The sequence below is a fragment of the Mizuhopecten yessoensis genome, unplaced genomic scaffold (genome assembly GCF_002113885.1).
Source record: "Mizuhopecten yessoensis strain PY_sf001 unplaced genomic scaffold, ASM211388v2 scaffold25, whole genome shotgun sequence".
Classification (NCBI taxonomy): Eukaryota; Metazoa; Mollusca; class Bivalvia; order Pectinida; family Pectinidae; genus Mizuhopecten; species Mizuhopecten yessoensis.
This window is the reverse complement of record NW_018403340.1, coordinates 205522-228409: the sequence shown is the minus strand read 5'-3', so window position 1 is coordinate 228409 and position 22888 is coordinate 205522. Positions and strand designations below refer to the sequence as shown.

Below are 22888 nucleotides of genomic sequence, written 5' to 3'. Positions count from 1 at the left end.
TGCACGTGACGTCCCGAATTTGGAAGTCTAATAACGATTTGATGTTAATTCCTGAACCCGATAGAAAGTTTTTATAATGTAGGTCAAATTTCCTAAATCAGGTTACAGTGACCAAATTTTGTCTAACATCTGTTATTAAATGTGTATTTCTGAGTTCTGCCTATTTTTGATAATGTAAGTAAATTTTTTAAACTAGGTCACAGTTATCATTTTTTTTCAAACAACAGTTTGATGTGAATTGTTTAATCTAATGACAATCTTTATAATGTAGGACAAATTTCAAACAATAGGTTACCGTGATCTAATTAGGCCAAACGTCCATGCTTGGTACTTGGTTAATTTCTGAACTCAATAAAATGTTTTTAGTACAGGTCATTTTTTGTTTTACAAAAAAAGGTCACATGACCTCATTAAAAAATCTCAATAATGCAATATCAATAGTGTTTTCAACGGGGTCCATTTTCAACGAGTACGTACAAATAAATCTGAGGTAGGTTCTTTTTTCAACGGCTTCCCGATTCCATTTTCATATTGAAAAAACTAACCCCGGTTCCATTATTTCTAAACATTTTCTCCAGGTTGGTAAGTATGGAAAATGAAAAATTCTTTTAACACAACCAAAACAAGTTTCTATGTGACGTTTCGATGACTAGTACGATATGTACACTGTCACCTTCATCAGACAAATGATCAGTGAAGCGTATGCACATAAAGGTTTAGAATGCGTACGAGTTGTCAACAACAGTCTATGTCGATTCGGCTACACTGTAAGCGTATGTACAATAGTTAATATATGTACCGAAATGACTCGATTCAGCTACGCTTTGTTTAATACTTGGTCATAGATGTGCCAGAGTCTTTGAGCCCCCTCCTCTGCGGCGTATCCAGATGGCTTCCTTTATCTGCCGCTTGAACAGATTGTTCTCTCTGTCCAAAGCTTTGGAGTTTTCCAAGTCAGTCACATGATGTTTAGCTCACCTGCCCGAAGGAGCGGGGGCCAAAAGGGGAAATATAGCTAATTCTTTAAACTCCTTCTTCTTCTGTAGGAATGAAATGAAATGTTCCATATTTGGTCTGAAGCTTCCTTTGGTATAGGGGAACCACTTTTGTATAAATGGTGGGTATGGCCCCCCCTGGGGGCTGAGAAGCGGGGCCCAATTGTGGAGTATATAGAGAAGAATGCACATTTGCTTCCAGGATGACCAAAGGTCTGGCCCCACACTTTGAGACATAGTCCCTGGGTCATAACTTGCAAACGGTTAAGATCCCAACCCCAGAACTATATATACAAATGCTTGGCATAAAGAGACAAAAGTAGTCATGGTATTAGAATAGACCCTCGGGTCTGACCGAACCCCTAGGGACCTTGTTTCTAAGTCACAGCTGCATTGAAACAGTTGAGATCCCACCCTATAACCATGCATATATACAATTGCTGAGTATAAAGAGATGAATGCAAAAATGCTTCCAGGATGGCCCTGGAGTCTGCCCCACCCTTGGAGACTTAACCTCTGGGTCATAACTTCGAAATGGTTAGGACCTCACCCCAAAACTGTAAATACATTTGTTGGACATAAAGAGACGAATGCAGTCATGATATTAGAATTGACTCCAGGGTCTGCCCCACCCTTGCAGACTTAACCCGTGGGTCATAACTTTGTAACGGTTGAGATCCCCACCCCATAACCATGCATTAAATTGCTGGACATGAAAAATCTAATACAGACATACTACAAGAATTGGCATCGGGGTCTGGCATATTTCCTTGGATCTCATTTGGAGAAGATTTTGCCATGATTGCTTAGATATCCAGTTGAGCGATACAGGCCCTCTGTGCTTCTTGTTCTGTGTGGCATGGTCTGTGATTGTCGATTTATTTATCTGGGACTCCGACTGCTTCCTTTCTGATCTGGTGAATTTCCTACCTTCGTGGGTTTCCGTATCTTTCCGATGTTTCACCAAGGCGGACCCAAAATCGCCTTCCAGTTTTTGCATCCGATTTTGTATACGCATTCTGCGACGTTTTCTTTAGGTGTGTTATCCTTAGGGTGTACTAAAATATTACGAAGCGTCTTGTGGGGCTTCATGGCTGTTGCTATGTCATGGCCGCAACATATCCTCTAGATTGTTTCGGATATACCCTTTATTTACGGGATGACCACTTGAACTTTGGTTTTTTTCTTATCCGTGATTGATTTTTATTGTTCTTCCCCTTACTTTGACACTGTTTTTTGTACCCGTTTTAGGGCCCATTCCGGATGAGCACATGTTCTCATTGCCCTAGTGATGTTATTCTGCTCTTGTATTTTGTCCTGTTGTTCTGTGACTATTGTATCACATATATTGAACAATGTGCATTCGACGCCTAACTTCTGTTGTAAAGTATGGCGAGATTCGAAGTTAAGATATTGGTCCGTATGGGTCTTTTTTTCTATAGACCATAACCTTCACGGGGCCGTCTTCTTACCTACCAGTAGAGTGTCTAGGAAGGGCATTGTGCCGTTGGTTTCTTCCTCGCTTGTAAATTTGTTGTTGTTAGTGGCATCTATTGTGTTGATATGTTTGGTCAAATCCTTCTTGATTATCTCAAGTATGTTGTCAACATGTCGTTATTATAAGCTAGGCTCGCATTCTATGGGGGCAGTGCCTATTGCTTCTTGCTCCAAATGTTCCACGAACAAATTGGCTACAATGAGAGACACTGGACTACCCATGGCAGTGCCAAAGCGTTGTTGATAGATTTTGTTTCGGAAACTAAAATATGTTGTTGTCAGCACAAGTTACAGAAAATCCATGATGTCCTGAATCTGGAAATTTGTGTTTATGCATCATGATCTGTCTAATTCTAAGCGTTTCCGAATGATTTTAAGTGCGTCGTCAATGGGTGTGTTGTTAAAGAGAGACAACATCATGTGAAATGAATTCTTCGTCTTCCTGAATCATGATGGTAGACAGCTTCCGCTAGATGTTTCGAATTCTTTACATGGTGTTCCGATTTACCCACTAGCGGTCCAAGAATCTTTGCTAATGATCTGGAAACATTGTACTCAATGGATCCAGTGTAGTCCACAATAGGCCTCAGTGGGTTTTCCTGCTTGTGGATCCTGGTTGTACAGTACATTCTATGAGTGTTCTCTGCTGTGGGATAAAGATATCTGTATTGGCCTTCGGTAATCTTGCTCTCTTGTTTTAATTTTGACAGGAGGGCTATGAGACGCCTTTTAAACCTTTGAGTTAGATAAGTCTGCAGCTGTTCGAATGCCTTGTTGTCCTGTAGCATTATTGTGACCTTGGCTCATAATCGTCGGTGGCTATGACAACTGTTGCCTTCCCCTTGTCAGCTGGTAGTATGGTAATGGATTTGTATCTGCCTAATCTTTGAAGTGCGACCCGTTCTTCTTTCTTCTTATTACTTGTTGGTAATTTTGTGGATTTCAAAATCCCCGTCACCTGGGATCCCAGTTGATCAGCCTCAGCATAGCTTAGTTTCTTACATGCCTGTTCTGTGGCTATAACAAAATCACCAATTGGGATGTTATCGGGAACGATGGCATAGTGCATACCCTTAGCGAGTAACGTTTTCTCGCTACAGGTGAGCTCCTTATTAGAGATGTTGACTATTCATTTTTTTAGCATAGAATCATTCGGAGCTGCATCTGTGTTGGTGTTGTGTTGTGTTGATTTTTCTACAAGACGGTTTAATTAAGTCAAGTGGCTTTGTTTAGTTGTGTCGGACGCTCGTTCACTTATACGCTTCGTGTGTTGGTGTATATCCAGCAATAAGAAGCGACGTACGTAAAAAAGAAAAAGAAATGAAGAATCTTAGATTTACAAATCCTTAAGAATATAAAATATTTCTCAATTAAAACATCACATGCCAAATTAATGTTGAAAACACCTATGCATTGTATAAATATGTTATCAATGTCATCAATGGTCCTATTGTTAATGAAGAGATTATTGTTGCTATAAAGAATCAGGGTAAAAATTGGAGAAGGCACAATTTTAAAAATAGTTTGTACAATTAAAACCGGCTACAACTACATTTTATATAATTTCGTAAATCATATCTCTACACGTAAGGTCATGACTACGAATAATTTGTTAAAGCGGTGTCCATCATGAGGATGTTTTCGAAACTTACCAGTCTCAATTATGCAAACACATCATACAGGTAATATCTTTCAAATATTTAACGGAAGTACACTTGATCTCCGAGGAAGTATAATGTCAATGATCAATAGTTAGTGATTATAACCAGGTATCTCAGTGGGCTATAGTTAGTGTTTTTGACCAGGTATCTCAGTGGTCTATAGTTAGTGATTATAACAAGGTATCTCAGTGGTCAATAGTTAGTGATTACAACCAGGTATCTCAGTGGTCTATAGTAAGTGATAATAACCAGGTATATCAGTGGTCTATAGTTAGTGATTATAAACAGGTATATCAGTGGTATCAGACCCTGGACCGTTTTTCTTGTCCGTTCAAAACGCAAACACAACGTAAATGGAACGCAAACGAAACGGAAAGGGAACGTCAACGCAACGTAAACGCAACAGAAACTCAACGCAAACGCAACACAAACGCAACGCAAACGCAACGGAAACTCAACGCAAACGCACACAAACCGTTTGGTAAAACCCCTGTCACACTAGCGCCGCGTTCCCACGGCGTCCAAGACAAATCCAGATCATCGATCTGCGCGCAGTGGAATCGCATGCAACGCAGTGGCATCGCCAGTGAACGCGGTTGGATCGCATAAAACGCCGAGCGACGGCGCCCACTTTGAGCATGCCCAAAACAAACGCCGTCGCTCGGCGTTCTGATAAGAGCGCAGTGGGATCGTCGTGAGGTCGCCGTAGCAGCGCAGTTAGGTCTCCTACAACGCCACAGGATCGCCGCGGGCGCGCTCAGAGGTCGCAGTGCGAACGCAATGGGTATCGGTGGCGCTTGCACGGTGATCGTACGGCGTTCTCTGAGATGACACTGCGTCTCTACCGCGCTTATACGCGCCATGGCACTCGATGCACGCAGTGGAAGCGCCGTGAGAGCGCCATGGGAGCGCATACAATCGCCAACTAGAACTGCGTAGGAACGCGGTAGAACGCCATGGAGCTCCGTAGAAACGCCAAGGTCGCCGTGAGACCGCCGTGACGTCGTTATCTTCATGAAAAATATCAATTTTCCCCTGCAATCTCACGGCGCTCTGGGAAATTTAACAACGCCGTGCAATCGCAGTGGCAACGCGGCTAGGTGTGACAGGGGAAGTAAACACGCTCCTAAAACGCAGTTCATAGTAGACCATTAACGGATTTTTATCACATACCTGTTGAATCCTGTTATAGTAATACAGGCAATTTTCAGACCATGACATACACATGTGCAATACGGAATGTTGTATTTACCTATTAGCCGGAACTACTTTGTTGGGAATCCCTTTGTCATGGCGAACTGAATCAGCATTTATATGAATGATATTGAAGCCGGAGCGTTAGCTATATGTATCAACACGACATACATGTATAAATTATATGCACCCTGTTACAATATGTACGCTTAATCATGTTCATTGCTGTACCCACGGACTTAGATAATATTTTTTCCGTGCTGTACCCCAAGTTACAAATTTTCATTTGTCTTAATTACTTATGCAAGTCCCTCCTTAAAACAGCCTTGAACCAAAGTTTCTTTATTGCTTTCTCTTGACCGTCATTTTGAAAAGGATATTGCACAAACAGCACTGCTTTTACTATCCTAAATGATAGTGAATTAATCCAAACTATCATCTGGTCTTTGCTTTTACCTCGCCTTACCTTTATTATTGTTTAAACGTGTGGTCACCCCTGTTACCTGCGGCTATTGCTATTTCGAAGGTAAAGACCACAAGGTCACTACCTGTGGTTTCAGGCACAGGGACCCGGGAATTTGCTATAGTTGGTTTCTTTGGACCTATCTCGCTGTGTTGTAATATTCGATGTTCTTCTTCGTCTTCTTCTTCTTGTGATAAGGGATCATGTTAATTAATTTGCTGTCCTTTGTACATGTCTTCAATTTGGTAAGATCCGATAGTGCATACGGTATTGGAAGAATGGTTTCCTTATAAAATAATGCGGCGAGTTCAGCATCCTTGGGTTTTAATTGGCCATTAGTAGATCAGCTGAGAATCCCTCATCGCCAATACAGATTTACCAGAAAGCGAAATTTTATTTGAATCATTGAGTTTTAAGGGATATGTATGTATATATTGTGTTTGTAATAAAAAAAAAATATGTTCTGCACAGTATTTTGATGTGAAAAAAGGAGACTTACTTTGTTCCTAACATCTTGTCGAAGGAGATATCGGCATCTTATGAAATACTGTAAATACGTCAGAAAATTCTAGATTGATTTGTATAATACGCCGTTCGTGTCTTTATAAATCAGTCGTAAAGTTATAGATTTCTTCGTTTACTATATCACGGCATTGGTATTTCTAAAAATGTCTGATACAGTTCAAAATTACAAGAAGAAAATATGTCGCGGCGTTCGTGTCTCTATAAATGTGTCAGAAAGATTGGTTAGGGTGTATAATATGTCAGATAGATGCATGTTGCTGTATATGATATGCCACTTCCTTACGTGTCTCTATAAATGTGTCCGATATTTCTAGGTTGCTGCGTATAATGTATGTCACTTTTAGCAAGCCGTCGTCCAATATGGTCTTTCTACCGTAAGGCTCATGGATCTACCGTAAGGCTCATGGAAAATAACTTACTTACTTACCCTAGATCATGTTTATTCCACAGACTGATCACATACTGGACACGCTGTCAGACCTTATGTCCACTTCCTCGCTGTCCGGAGGCTGTGAAGTAGAGGTTCAGTACCGGGGCGGATCCCCAGAGGACATGGAGTACTGGCTTGGATGGCGGCGGCGCCACATCCCCGGGCTTGTGTGGGTGGAGCAGGTTGATGGAGACCTTGGCAACAAGATGAAGACTGCAGTACTTAGGAAGTTCACACAGGGCAAAGAAAACGTCGTCATCATCGGTCAAAATTAAATTGATTAATATTTAATAATTGTCTATGCCTATGCATTGTCTATTATCTAAAGTATTGAATGAGTAACTATGATGGTCAATTTGTGTCAGTATAAGAGTTAAGGTTTATAATAATAATAGATCGTGCTAATCTGAGAGATATGTTTAGAAAGTGTGCTATATATATGTCCTTATAGAATTCCTACAATTCGCTAGAAGAAATGAACGATCTTTCTCGGGTTTCAAATATACAATGTGTTGGCTCCCCGTGGTCATCAGTTGTGGGCTGATTTTGAGACTTATCAAAATAACAACATGGCTGCAAGGGAGAAATCTTAGTTTTTGGCAGGTTTTTCGCTATTTCTTTTTAACCGCTCGAACGTTCTTTTTATTTAAATCACAAAAAGCTTCATCTTTATCCTTTTTATTCAAGTTTGATATTGAGATCCATCTAAATAAATAGCTGATCGGTGGCCATCTAGAATACTGAATGTTAAAGTGTCTTGTCTCTTTTTATTACTCTAAAATTTCCCATCAAGATACCTCATGGTTACACATGTTAAATATTAAGAATGATAGCGAGAAAAAGATGGTTGACAGGAGGACATTATGGATTTGTCAGTTACATTTTGTAATCGCTAATCCCATGAAGTACTACTGGAGGGCTATCAACATTTTACTTTATGCACAAACAATGTACGTATTAAGTGTGACGCAGCATTTCAAGACAGACTGGTTCCTTTGACAAGCTATGACTGAGGGAGCGATTTGTATTTTTTTTTTTTTTTTACATATTTTGTATGTCGCTCGACCGTGACGTTTTCGCCTATCGATAGGGAGCGTATACACACTGCTATACAAGGTTACAGGTAGGGTGTAGATCTCGCCTATCGATAGGGAGCGTATACACAGTGCTATAAAAGGTTACAGGTAGGGTGTAGATCTCGCCTATCGATAGGGAGCGTATACACACTGCTATACAAGGTTACAGGTAGGGTGTAGATCTCGCCTATCGATAGGGAGCGTATACACACTGCTATAAAAGGTTACAGGTAGGGTGTGTTTTATAGGCTACGGTTTATAATATTGGTATGGGAGCTACTTTGATAGTATTTAAAGTTTTGAAAGTTGCTTTCTATGTATTGGTAGTTAAAAAAACTTAAACGTATAGTATTGGCAGTAATGAGAGCTACTCTTTTTGTATTAGTGGTTAACAAAGCAACATTTCTAACATTGGTAATTTTATGAGATACTGTTAAAAGTACTGGTAGTTTTGAGGGCTATGATTATAGCATTGGTAGCTTGTAGAGTTACTGTTTATAGTTTTGGTAGTTTTGAGAGCTACGGTTTATAGGATTGGTAGTTTTGAGAGCTACGGTTTATAGCATTGGTAGTTTTTAGGGCTACGGTTTATAGTATTGGTAGTTTTGAGGGCTACGGGTTTTTAGTATTGGTAGTTTTGAGGGCTACTGTTTAAAACATTGGTAGTTTTGAGAGCTACGGGTTATAGCATTGGTAGTTTTAAGGGCTACTGTTTAAAGCATTGGTAGTTTTAAGGGCTACGAATTTTTAGTATTGGTAGTTTTGAGGGCTACTGTTTATAGTATTGGTAGTTTTGAGGGCTACGGTTTATAGCATTGGTAGTTTTGAGGGCTACGGTTGATAGTATTGGTAGTTGTGAGGGCTACTGTTTAAAGTATTGGTAGATTTGAGAGCTACGGTTTAAAGCATTGGTAGTTTTGAGAGCTACGGTTTATAGCATTGGTAGTTTTGAGGGCTACGGTTGATAGTATTGGTAGTTTTGAGGGCTACTGTTTAAAGTATTGGTAGATTTGAGAGCTACGGTTTAAAGCATTGGTAGTTTTGAGGACTACGGGTTAAAGTATTGGCAGTTTTGAGAGCTACGATTTAAAGTATTGGTAGATTTGAGAGCTACGGTTTATAGTATTGGTAGTTTTGAGGGCTACGGTTTAAAGTATTGGTAGTTTTGAGAGCTGCTGTTTATAGTATTGGGTGTCTTGAGAGCTACTGTTAAAAGTACTGTTAGTTTTGAGGGCTACGGTTTATAGTATTGGGAGTTTTGAGAGCTACTGTTAAAAGTACTGGTAGTTTTGAGGGCTATGATTATAGCATTGGTAGCTTGTAGAGTTACTGTTTATAGTTTTGGTAGTTTTGAGAGCTACTGTTTAAGGTATTGGTAGTTTTTAGGGCTACGGTTTATAGTATTGGTAGTTTTGAGAGCTACTGTTTAAGGTATTGGAGGTTTTGAGGTCTACTGTTTATAGTATTGGTAGTTTTGAGAGCTACGGTTTATAGGATTGGTAGTTTTGAGGGCTACGGGTTTTTAGTATTGGTAGTTTTGAGGGCTACTGTTTAAAACATTGGTAGTTTTGAGAGCTACGGTTTATAGCATTGGTAGTTTTGAGAGCTACGGTTTAAAGCATTGGTAGTTTTGAGAGCTACGGTTTATAGCATTGGTAGTTTTGAGGGCTACGGTTGATAGTATTGGTAGTTTTGAGGGCTACTGTTTAAAGCATTGGTAGATTTGAGAGCTACGGTTTAAAGCATTGGTAGTTTTGAGGGCTACGGTTTATAGTATTGGTAGTTTTGAGGGCTACGGTCTAAAGTATTGGTAGCTTTTTGAGCTACGGTTTATAGTATTGTGAGTTTTGAGAGCTACTGTTTAAAGTATTGGTAGTTTTGAGGGCTACTGTTTACAGTATTGGTAGTTTTGAGGGCTACGGTTTAAAGTATTGGTAGTTTTGAGGGCTACGGTTTATAGCATTGGTAGTTTTGAGAGCTACGGTTTATAGTATTGGTAGTTTTGAGAGCTACAGTTTAAAGTATTGGTACATTTGAAGGCTACGGATTATATAATCGGTAGTATTGAGGGTTTCTGTTTTTAGTATTGGTAGTTGTTAGGGCTACTGTTTAAAGTATTGGTAGTTTTGAGGGCTACGGTTTATAGTATTGGTAGGTTTGAGGGCTACGGATTATGCTATTGGTCGTTGTTTTGGGGGCTACGTTTTATAGTATTTGTAGTTTTAAGAGCTACGAATTATAGTATTGGTAGTTTTGAGGGCTACGGTTTAAAGTATTGGTAGTTTTGAGGGCTACGGTTTATAGTATTGGGAGTTTTGAGAGTTTGAGAGCTACTGTATTTGTAATGGTATTTAAGAGAGCTTCTGTGGAAAGCATTGGTATGTATAAGAGCTGTGTTATATGTTATTTGTATTTATAAGATAGACTCTTTTATTTAAGTACTTCTTGATAAATAGCAACCCTGAAACTTGTTCTGATCAGTCTCAAAATGAAGCATGCACAACTTAAGACAAAAAACAAAACAAAAGTAAAATATGAGAAAGGCCTTTTACTGAGAAATAGTGAAAACAAACTTGAACTTTCAAAAAACCAAGATGCCTGCCAGTTGGTCGTCTTGTTTTTCCGATCAGCTTCAAAACGAAACACGCTCAACTAGCAAGACTTGTTTTTAAGGACGGTCGACAGACGGACCATGATGGAACGACGATTTGAACAGTCCACATTCTGATAGTTGGCTAATAAAAAGGCAATATCACACATACAGTTTCATCTTTCATATAAAAATTTACACATGCAGTGCGCGCATGGAAATATTTTACGAGAGTTTAAGCCCAAATGAAAAAGTTCCATTTGCAATAAACGAGTACAGAGTTGCAATCTGAGATTCGATGCTTTGATTTGATCGGTGGATAACAACCGATAAGTTCCAGCCACAAATGAGTTCGGCTGTAGGTGTCGTACAAACTGTTGTCTTATTCCCAGGGTGAAACACTGGACCTGATATTGTATATAAGAGTAAAAGAGTACATTATCTATCAACATATTTAAAAGAAACAACTGTAATATGGTGATTACGTTTTTAGTTAATACCACAAGTTTCTCATTAACAGGAGGAGACATCCCAGGAATTACGAAGCATGAATTACTTGAGTCTTTCACCAAACTGCGAGAGGACCAAAATATGGTACTAGGACAAGCAGAGGATGGTGGTTACTATTTGGTGGGATTCCATCGATCAGCGTGCAAATATATGTGTATGTATTCGGGAAATTATATTCACCGTGTAAATAAACGTTTGTCTACAACCGGGAAATATGTGTAGACATAAACATGAAATATGTGTTTAATTGTATCTATACATCTAAACTAAACATATGGTAGTAACGACACAAATCTTTGAAGCACAGCCAGGAAGTATATGTGTAGAAAAAGATGATATATGTTATATATCGTATATCATGAACATCCGAAAAATGTATGTATGACCCCATCGGGTCGGGGATTGGAAAATGAATATATACCTACCGTGATTTACTGCATGATTCGTAAGAGATGACTAAAGTGGGACCCCTTTCAGAATTGTTGATTTGTGTTTGAATTTGCTGATCTAACTGCAATATTTAAGATCTATATATTTTCGTTCCTTTCTAATTTCTTTTTAGTCACCCCTGGGGGACCCCAGTGGGGATTATTAATTTCGGTTTCAGTCCCAGATTTCGACCTCTGTTGTCTTGGGCTGTTAAATGTTTTGCTTCTGTCAGAATATACCAGGCCCTAATTACAAGCTCTTGGATAACTCAGATACCGATTTCCTTTCTAAACAGGAATAGGATAAAACCTAAAGGCGTTCCAAATTTCCCACGGGAATAACATATAACCTAAAGATGTTCCGAATATGAATCAGGCACCGTTGAGGTTCCCGAACGAGTAAACTGTCGTATAATAAATTGTGACTGATTTAGATAGTTTATGTCTGACCAACGACTACCGTTAATATTTGAGTATAGCGCGCACTATTTAAGGAAAAGTGAATTGTCAAGAAACGGGTGTACACGATACTCAAGAACAATCCAAAACCAGTCCTTGGTCGCGACCAATTCTCGTACATTTTTCGAGGATTTTCGGAAATGTTTTTAAATATGCTCGCAGCAATAAAATTGCTAGATTTCGTTGAATAATCCCTGATTCTATTGCCAATTTAACAATTACGAAAAGATGCAAGGTTAAGTCATAGTATACGATAGAATCAGATAAATAAACTCGAGTAAAGTAGGCCCAACTTTTCAGGACGTTACGTTGTAAATTGATAAATGCCATGCATCAGGAAACATAACGAAGAATTGCATCGCATTTATCACTCTGTGGTTAAAATGCCGTTCTTGGGTAAAATCATGATGAACTCTTCAATCTTGACAGTAGGAATGTGACAAAACGACACGGGTAAAGTGGCGAAGTTAGCAAGTTTGTTTACCGCAAAGATGTCAAGGTCGCGTGATACTATTAACCGGCAGGAATTTACAAGGTGATCCATGCGAATTGAACCGATAATGATAAAAGTTTGAGTTTGAAAAATAAACATTAACGGGTTCAAAACAGCCAAATACATTCCGATATTTCTTTTTAAAGGAGAATTGCTGAAATCACAATTGTTTAGTGTTCTTCATGTCTCGCGAATTCGGCTGTTGGCGGTCCTCGTCAGACCTGTTTGAGTGAATGCCTTTAAGCGTACACATTCTGCCGATATCGATGACCGATTTAGTCGGATTTGCAGACGATCAGAAAACTTCTTGGAAAAGTGTATTTCATAACAAAAAATGTAAAAGATTTATCCGTATATAAGATTGAATCTTTGCTGAAACTTATTGTTGTGAAAATAACATCGTTATATTCCAATTACCTGTTCTGCCCATGCCAGATGACCGTGTCAGCGCGCAGATACATTCCGATCTTTCTTTTTAAAGGAGAATTGCTGAAATCACAATTGTTTAGTGTTCTTCATGTCTCGCGAATTCGGCTGTTGGCGGTCCTCGTCAGACCTGTTTGAGTGACTGCCTTAAAGCGTACACATTCTGCCGATATCGATGATCGATTTAGTCGGATTTGCAGACGATCAGAAAACTACTTGGAAAAGTGTATTTCATAACAAAAAATGCAAAAGATTTATCCGTATATAAGATTGAATCTTTGCTGAAACTTATTGTTGTGAAAACAACATCGTTATATTCCAATTACCTGTTCTGCCCATGCCAGATGACCGTGTCAGCGCGCAGATCTCCCCGTATTCGAGGTGTCAGTCAACGCTAACGTTATATTTGCGACATACTTTCTTATTAATTCTTTGTGTTGGCATGGTTACATGAACAGCATGTATGTATTAACAGCTGGTCATTATTTATCATTTTGATTGACAGGTGGAAATATGTCCGTTGTAGCTTGGTCAATGATTTATCGGAAAATGATCATACAGAATGATGGGATGACTTTCATGTCATTCTGACATGTTTCTGAATGCCTTACTTCTTAATACCTCACTATGGCTTTGGTGGGGAGCTGTCTTAATAGCGTGGAGGGTTATGGGTTTTGTATGGAAATTAATTGATCGTTTAATACATTCAAGATATGTCTCCGTTTATTTGAGAAATTTCTCGTCAACAATACAGATATATCATTAATCCTAAATGTATGGGGATCTCTATTACATTTTTAAATGTGTATTTAATTCAATAATATATGTCTTTTATTTTTTAAGAAACATTTCTATTTTATTAATCACAGCATGGTGGTCGAAAATTGGAATATCAGCTTGAAAGTATTTTTCTGAAAAAAAGTCTTTTTTTTTTTCATCGTGTGATGCTGAAATAACTTTTGTAGAGCATTATCAGCTGCACAGTACACCTCAATTTAAAAATAGTTCCAATTGATTAAGATAGTTTAGAAAAATTCCATATTTTTTCAATTGGCTGCAGATTTTTTTTACGCCGTGCTCACACGAACAATTACGTTTATATATTTTTTTCACTTCCCTTATTCACCTCTTTCTTTTAATTTACCTGAAACAACTTGTATATAACACTATTGCCTGATTATTGTATAAATGCTGTTTAAACTAACATCAGCATATTTCATAAGTGATAGATAGGTTTTGTTTATGCATTTATGTTGTCTTATTGTTTTATAGGGACCGTTTATTTTTGTAATATGTTGTTATATGTAAGTGTTCATGTTTCAGTCTTGAAAAAGGGTCGGAATGCACTGAAAATTTGACAACTAACTTCTTTGCTTCTCCAACGAGCATTTGTTTAGTGCCAATATTGGATTAGTTATACTGTCGTTATAACTATCGAGACCTGTATGCATGTGTATATTGAAACATACATATTTGAGTGTATATGAGCAAATACGTTATAACGACAGTGCAGACAAGGAATTTGTCAAACTTGCAAGGCAAGTATCCCCTTTTTCTGTACAACAGCCAAATATGTATTACATTTGTATGCAGACAATACATTAAATGTTTTAAATATTTCTTTAAGATATCTTTCATGTCCAGGGGTGTAGGATAGGAAAATTCCACCCGAGGGATTGGAATGAGAGAGTGGTTGGAATGAGAGAAAAATACTCTTTCATGCTCAAGGGTGTAGGATAGGGAAAATTCATCTGAGGGATTTTTAAATTTGGTAAAACCCGAGGCTTTGCCGAGGTTTTTGCCAAATTTGAAAATCCCGATGGGACTGGAATGAAAGAGTGGTTGAAATGTGTTGTAAAGCGCCTTAGAGTAATTTTACAAATTATATAGGGCGCTATATAAATGCTGTTTAATATTATTATTATGTAAGCCTCGGGTTTTACCAAATTTGAAAATCTCTCGGGTGGAATTTCCCTATCTTCACACTCTTTAGCATGAACGAGTATTTTTCACTCATTTCAACCACTAAAATAAGCTCAGAAACCATGAAAATGCGTTTGGACTGGCCACCATTTTGAAAATGTCAATTTTTCAAGTAAGCTTTTTAGACGAAAACTAATCAGCCAGCCAGATTTAGCATATCTCATATTTGCGCAGAAAAAATAATTTCACCTTTCTAACGTTTACATTAAATATTTCGTTAAAGGTTTTAATTTCCTTACGTCGCCTTTTCCGCATTGCGACATCGGAGAGTTCCAAATTCGTGACGACACGTCATTGTTGAGCCCTCACGTGAAATGGAGTGTCAGATAGAAATTTCCTACAACCCTTTCTTACCCTTGGCAGCTCTATCTTACACACAGGGAAAAGAGAGAAAAAAAACTGAATTTTATTTAAAGACCATTTAAAGATATTATAATACTGTTGTTGCCCCTCGTTTTGCTATAGCAGCTTTTATACTTAAAGGTACAGCATGGATATGTACTTGCATGAGTAAGCAGGCTTATACTCCGTTCTTTAAGAGAATGTTATAAATTGCAGAATACAAACTAGCCATTGTTTGCATTGTCATTTCATTTTCCCACCATCATCACGTTCGTCCAAGGTCCGTCGTCTTCCGTCCACCTGTCCTTATACAATTCCCTTTAGCGGTATTGCTCAAAACATCCTGAAGGGATCGTTCTTTTATCTCAAAGAAAGGTTGTCCATGGTCCCTAGCAACGCATATTGAAATTTTGAACTGATCGGAAAAACAAAATGCCCGACAGGTGGCCAACTTGAATTTTGAGAGTTAAAGTAAGTAAGCACTATTTCCAAGCAAGCGCTTGAGTGATTATTCTCATATGGACCTTAGTTACGAATACCGAAATTTGGGACTGATCGGAAAGTAATGTCTCAAATTCCACATGATACTACTCTACTATGCATCTATAGGAAACCCTATATGGCCGCCATCTTTAATTTTTGATAATTAACATTTGTAAGCGCTATTTCTGAAGGGATCGTTCACGAATTATACACGTCAGTTTCCCCATGGCCCTTACTTATGCATATTATTTTTTGGAACTATTGACTTCAATTTGTTATCATTTCTGTAGAAGTACTTGACAGATGTTCATTAAATTGTATGTGTTGAGTTTTATAGGTCCCGAGTTGCGCATACTTCTTTTGAGGCTGATTAGAAAATCAAAATGGTCGCCAGACAGCCACCTTTGATTTTTAAATTACCAAAAATTCAAAATTAAGGTTCCCCTTTCTACACATTAAGTTCTTTGCCAGTCAGTAGTTCAAACGACAACCTTGGTTTGAAAGAACAATATTATACACAGCAGTATGTTGCCACAAGATGCATTTACTGTTAACATGATTCAATCCAGCACATAAGAGAAAAGTAGAGGAAAAATCAATCTTATAAAAAGCTTTTGAAGATGGTACGTTGATGGGCTAACTCTTTTTCTTGTAGCGACCATATTTGAGAACATTGAATGGGGTACGTGTAAGGTGTTTCAACAACAGGTCAGGAACGCCAAATTGTGTGGCGCCAAACTTGGGATTCTGGCAACGGTCCTAAGTGATGTGGTACGTATACGAAGCACGTGGTCATCAAAACAATAATACGCATCAAATTTATAATTTGCTTTTGTTTAGATAGCATTAACACACATCCGTATACAGTTGCATATATATCTCGATTTGATAACTTATCAGGTTATAAATCAAATGTGGTTTTTTTACATTTTTAAACAAGCATTAATGTTCGTTTGCTCGAATCAATTTGGAACTGTTCTGTTGTGCCTACTGACCGCAATTTGCATCATTGTCCTTTAACGTCAAATATTTTAACTGCAGATCTTTATATTTGATTCATAAATGAAGCGATCCTATTATTACATCAAATGAAAACTAGTTTTAAATGTGCTGCTTTCTGACCAATCACAACATCCTGCGAAATGTCAACACTCACTTCCACTTTCTACCTTCACTTTTGGATGTGTGGATCACCTCATATCGTACTATACTGGGTGTTATATTAATTTCTAAAATGAAGTTTGAAATAAATGCTTCACGTCAGTCATTTATATTTTGAACTAAATCGCTATCACATACTTACAGACTTTCGTTTAACTATAGCCGAACTTCCTTTACACATAAATACATAATTGCATCCTCGAAATTGTAGGAATTACGTTCACTTACTTTATCTAAACCCCTGGAATATGTCATGGCGAAATGGAATGAACGAGGTTATTTATTTGAATGATATAAAAGGTAACCAATCGCTAGGTTGACCTTTGCAGATTACAGAGGAGCGGCACTTGACTTCAAAACCAGTCAAACTTAACATTACGCTGCCGGGTGATTCTTTTGATATACATACAAGAAACAAACTAGCCGCATTCGAATTCGTAATGAGATAGTCGTGAGGTGATCATCATGAAGAAAATGTTAGTCAGAGTAATCCTTGGAATTTCGAGGAAGGTATACCTACATCACATTTTCTTCTCCAACATTTATATGGTGATAACTCCTTTACATAAACCTACATCAAAAAGGGGAACAACAACAGATATAAACAATTGCCTATGCCCTTTACTTGAGCTGCACATACAAATCAAAACATAACTAGAATTGCAATAGTGGAAGTCACCCCTTCCCTGTACGCAGCCATACTACACCTACATGTCAAATTTCATCAAAATTGGACGATATTAAAATTTCGACCAATCAGAAGCCTGCATTTGCCGCCATTTTGAATAACATTTCGAAACTCAGTTTACGAAAGTGACCGGTGTCCAATGATATATACCTACATATTGAATTTAATTTGGACAAGTCAGAGGCCAGTAAATGTCAGCTATTTTTTTTCACAAAACGAACACCCCAGTTGTGTTGGTAGTGTCATACTACACCTACATACCAAAATTTATAAAAATTGGACGATATTATAATTTCGACCAATCAGAAGCCTCCATTTGGCCGCCATTTTGAATCCAAAATGAAATATTTTTTGTCGAAATCAATCGGTGGGATGTTATCTTCCTTTTCACCAGGTTTCACGATGTTCTATCAAATAGAACGAATGTTATTACTAGAAATGATTTCGGCCAATCAGAGCAGCGGCAGCCATCTTGGATGGTTGGCACGGAAAAATAAGAGTCAGATACACAACCACATATCGTACTGATTATGTATGCAAAGTTTGAACAGAATTCCATTTGTAGTTAAGCGCGGATAAAAGCGGCGGAAGAATAATAATAAGAACTAGAATTGCATTTGCGAGCAATAGCGGAAGTCTCCCCTCCCCAGCTTAGGACACAGCCATTTGGTTTTTCCACAAAATGAACACCGCAGTTGTGCCATACTACACCTACATACCAAATTTCATCAAAATTGGACGATATTAAAATCTCGACCAATCAGAGGCCAGAATATGGCAGCCATTTTGTCGAACAGTGAAACTGAGGTAGGAAATTAAAGTGACCGGTGTCCCATGATATACCTACATAGCAAATTTCATGAAAATCAGACAATATTAAAAATTTGACCAATCAGAAGCCTGCATTTGGCCGCCATTTTGAGTCCAAAATCAATTGTTTTTTTTGTCGAAAACGAGAGCTGTGACGTTATAATCCCTTTCACCGAGTTTCATTATGTTTGATAAAATATAACGAATGTTATTACTGGTGATATGATTTTGCGCTGAATTTTTGACCAATCAGAGCCCAGGAAATAGCAGCCATTTTGTTTTTTAACAAAACAAACACCGTAGTTTTGTTCGTAGTGCTATATTACACTTACATACTAAATTTCATCGAAATTGGACGAGATTTGAATTTCGACCAATCAGAAGCCTGCATTTAACCGCCATTTTGAATCCAAAGTCAAGTAATTGTTTGTCGAAAATGAGCGCTGTGACGTTATCATCATTTCCCCCATTATTTCCCCGTGTTTCATTATGTTCCATCAAATAGAACGGATGTTATTACTGGATATGACTTCGATATTGGAATTTTGACCAATCAGAGGCCAGGAAATAGCAGTCATCTTTTTTTTTTACAAAACAAACACGATAGTTTTGTTCGTAGTGCCATACTTCACCTACATACTAACTTTAATCGAAATTGGACGATATTAAAATTTCGACCAATCAGAAGCCTGGATTTGGCGGCCATTTTGAATTCAAAGTGAAATATTGTTTGTCGAAAACGAGCGCTGTGAGGTTATCATCCCTTTCACCAAGTTTCATTAAGTTCCGTCAAATAGAATGAATGTTATTATTGGATATGATTTCGGCCAATCAGAGCAGCGACGGCCGTCTTGGATGGATGACGCGGAAAAATAAGAGTCAGATGCACAACTACAAATTGTACTGATTATATATGCAAAGTATGATAAGATTCCCATTTGCAGTTCCTGAGATTTAACGCGGAAACTTTTTAGGGGGGAGTAATAATAATAAGAATAATAAGTTAGAAACGGAACAATAACAACAAGTCACCCGACTTCGTTCGGGGTGACTTAATAAGGAAGAAACGGAACAATAACAACTAGATTTGATCATGATCAAAACACGGGATTTCCAACAGGAAATTGATCAAAGATATATTCTCGGACTGACGAACGCCTCCCCTCGCTCCCCTTCGCTTCCCTTCTTTGACCAACCTTACCATAGGGTCAAGTTATTTCTGAACAGTCAGCATTGATAGAAAGTTGTTCAGTGTTCTTTCTCCTGTCTCCCTCCCCTTTGTAGGGACGTTACTTACTGAGTTGTGAATGACAGCTCTGTTATTTGGACCAAGCGACACCAAACCCCAGTACACACAGTGATGGTCCTGGGTCAATGGTGAATGACAGCTCTGTTATTTGGACCAAGCGACACCAAACCTCAGTACACACAGTGATAGTCCTGGTGAATGACAGCTCTGTTATTTGGACACATTACACCAAACAACAGTAGGTTTGATGATGGTTACACTTCCCTTTGTACAGTTTGACGAAAGCATTTTGACCATTCTTTAAGAAATCATCTGTCCTTTTATCTTTTAATGTGCAGTATGATGATTTGACCTTGAAACTTTAAAAATACCCTCTTAAGAGGGCCATCTTAAAGGTGTAGTGTAAAAAAAAATTGTTTTGAAAGAATTTGAAAATTTAAGTTTTTTTTATCATTTGACCCCTGTCACATTGGATGAAGGTCAAGGTCAACGATATGTGTTCATTTTGTAGTCAAGGATACATGCTATGTGCCGAATATCAACACTGTAGGCCTTAGGAAAACGGAGGAGAAGAAATTAAAGTGTACTTTTTTGAAAATTTGAATTTGGGCGGGAAAATGAACATTTTTCAAAGTGGCATATCGTCGTCATTTGTCATGCAATGATCATGAAACTTATCACATACCTTCCTGAGATCGTGCTCTTTACGATCAGTAGGAAAACAACTCTTTTTGATATTTTAATTTTTGACCTTTATTTGACCGCGTAGCGAGGCCTCGAACTTGACATATTCTCTGAAAACATGTCATAGAAAAAAGTTAGCCCCGACCAAGATCTACATGAAATATGGAAACAAAATCACAATACAACAAACAGTTTGAGGTTATAGACGTTCGAAAAACGTTTTAAAAATCTCTATTTATAGATCTGTGACCTTGACCTTTAAATTTATGACCATGATTTTCTTAGAGTGTCATGAGATCGTTGACCTTTATAATGTACTGAAATATGAACGTTATATCTTTGTTCATTCATAGGATAAAGTGTTAACAAGATCTGTGGAAATAATAATAATAATAAGAAGAAAAATCATAACAATAACAATAGGTATTTCCATCCGAAATAGAAATCCCTAATCCTTAATAACAATCAAGTGGATGTATATGCAAAACCGTCAAGCAAAGAACTGACGCTAGGTGGCCTAGCAAGAAGTAAGTTAGAGTTGTTTCCCTTGACTACGCTTTACCTAAACCTACGTCAAATAGGGGAACAACAACAAATAAATAAATAATAAAACATATTATTTATGAACAATTGCCTTATAGTGAGATTTAAACACGTTAAGGAATTGAGAAAATATGAAACATTATAACTCTATTTAAAGTCAAACTGGCGTGACTATAATTAAACCATTTGACTCTTAAGACGAATTTAATACACATTGTAACATAATTACGCTGCATGTTGATATGCAAGTAAAACAATACAACATTGATCAACTGATTAATCCCCGTATAACAATCAAAATATTGTCCGTCACATGATACTGTCCTGTTTAATTGACTTAATTAGCAAAACGTGCTGATTCTGACCATACAAAAATATAATCCCAGTTTGTCTTAGTACGGAGAAGTCTATATGCCTCGCGCAATTTTAGTTTACCGGGTAATACTGCCTTTGTCGTGGCGACACACTGTCCAATCACACGAGCAAGGGTTCGAGCCCGTATCGACGGCTTAGATAACGCTTATCGTATATCTGCACGCACTTTTTTTATACGCGCCTTTGTAACCTTGAGAATTGCTGAGTCGTTATCTGTGACAACTAAATATCCAAGAAACTCCTTTGTACTGTCGGGAGTTAAACAAGATTTCTCCTCGTTAATGTGGAATCCAAGCGTTTTGAGTGTATCAAATACAAAATCACGGTGTGCAATTATGTTGCACAAATTATAAATATCATCAACATATGCTAAAAGACGAATATTCAGGGTTCTGAAATGTTCAATCACTGGGCGTAATATTTTACAGAAGTAATATGGGCTGGATTGTAACCGAAAGGGTAGGACGTCCATACATAATATAGTTTTTTAGAGCAAAACCAAAATATTTCCTGTATTATTTATGAACCGGAATGTGAAAAAATCCGTTTTCTATTGTTACAAGTTTGTCCCCTTTTCGTACTACCTGGGGTAACACCCTGACATCTTAATACCGAAACGTAGGCGTGACACTACCAGAGGTTAACAATCTAAGGTCTGTAATAAGCCTGAGCTAAATTTCCTCCTTTTTTTACTGACACATCCGATAGGAGAGACACAATATGGAGCACAATCCACTAAACTGATCAACTGCTTGACCAGCAATCGTTCACAAATCGAACCTGAGAAGGGGTAAGTACCTGATTTTGGAGAGGAAATGTTTCTGGCTCGTTTTACTAAATGGTATTGTAATGCCTTCGGAAACCCACTGAGTTACTTTGTTACATGGGCCAAGTAACTGTACTTTCAGAAACACAACTCTGCAGTAATGTTATTGTTTAAAATCTGAGCTAAAAGTACACGTGTTCTTATATTCACACAGCTAGTAAATGTGAAAACATTGTACAACATGAACAATGTTTACAACTCACCGCTGCTGTACATGAGCGTACCACGTGTTCTAAGGAGTGTCGGGTCTGTGTATCAGTTCGATTGAAATCGCCACGATGATAAAATATTGACCGTCCACCTCTCTTAATTAAAATTTCGTCCGTATCCGTATGATCCCCGTCCGCGAGAAGATTGACCACGGGTGTTTGCGGCCGAGATCGTCGTAGCATTTTCCAAAATATCAAGAGCACGTGATCAGAACCCGGTCGTGTTTTTCTAGATTGTTCTATATAGACCAGCTACTTCCGGATTGAATTGACCCTGTACAAGAATTGACGAAAATTTCTCTTGTAAATACCGAATATGAGCGACTTGAACATTCCATAGGTCTGTTAAAATGTCATCACTCACCTCGTTTTCTTTAATTGTCAGTAGAAGTTTCAGCATAGAGTCCACATTTTTGAACAACATTAGCAAACGGTTGGTTACCTCGCTTTATATCTCGATCTGATTCACTCACACGGAGATCAACGGACAGTTTTACCTTTGAAACAGAGTCGTTTGTAGTAGCGAAATATCCTTTATGTCCTCAGAAGCACCATATTTGGGGGTGGGACCGGGCGACTTCGTTCTTCGGACCTCATGGTTGGTGTTAAATTGGCCCGCCGCGCCATGTTGTAATCCACGTTGTCCTGCGAGAAAACCACTTCGCGAATAATCCTCGCTTTCACATGATGTTAAGTTTTTCAATTACCCTCGTTAGATCCGAAGCCATTGGAGCTGTGAATTCTTGACTAACGGGTGTAGCGTCAAGCAAGGAACTGACGCTAGGTGG

At 38.2% G+C, this 22888-nt stretch overlaps 1 protein-coding gene across 1 annotated transcript in view; it reads left to right on the top strand.

The window, feature by feature from the left end:
• LOC110451009 overlaps positions 1–22888 on the top strand; it is an 86623-nt gene that overhangs the window by 21337 nt on the left and 42398 nt on the right. The window contains exons 2-4 of the mRNA XM_021499213.1: positions 6786–7029; positions 10952–11095; positions 16211–16326. Of these exons, the coding sequence (XP_021354888.1) occupies positions 6786–7029; positions 10952–11095; positions 16211–16326 (504 nt within the window). The remainder of the gene's footprint in view (positions 1–6785; positions 7030–10951; positions 11096–16210; positions 16327–22888) is intronic.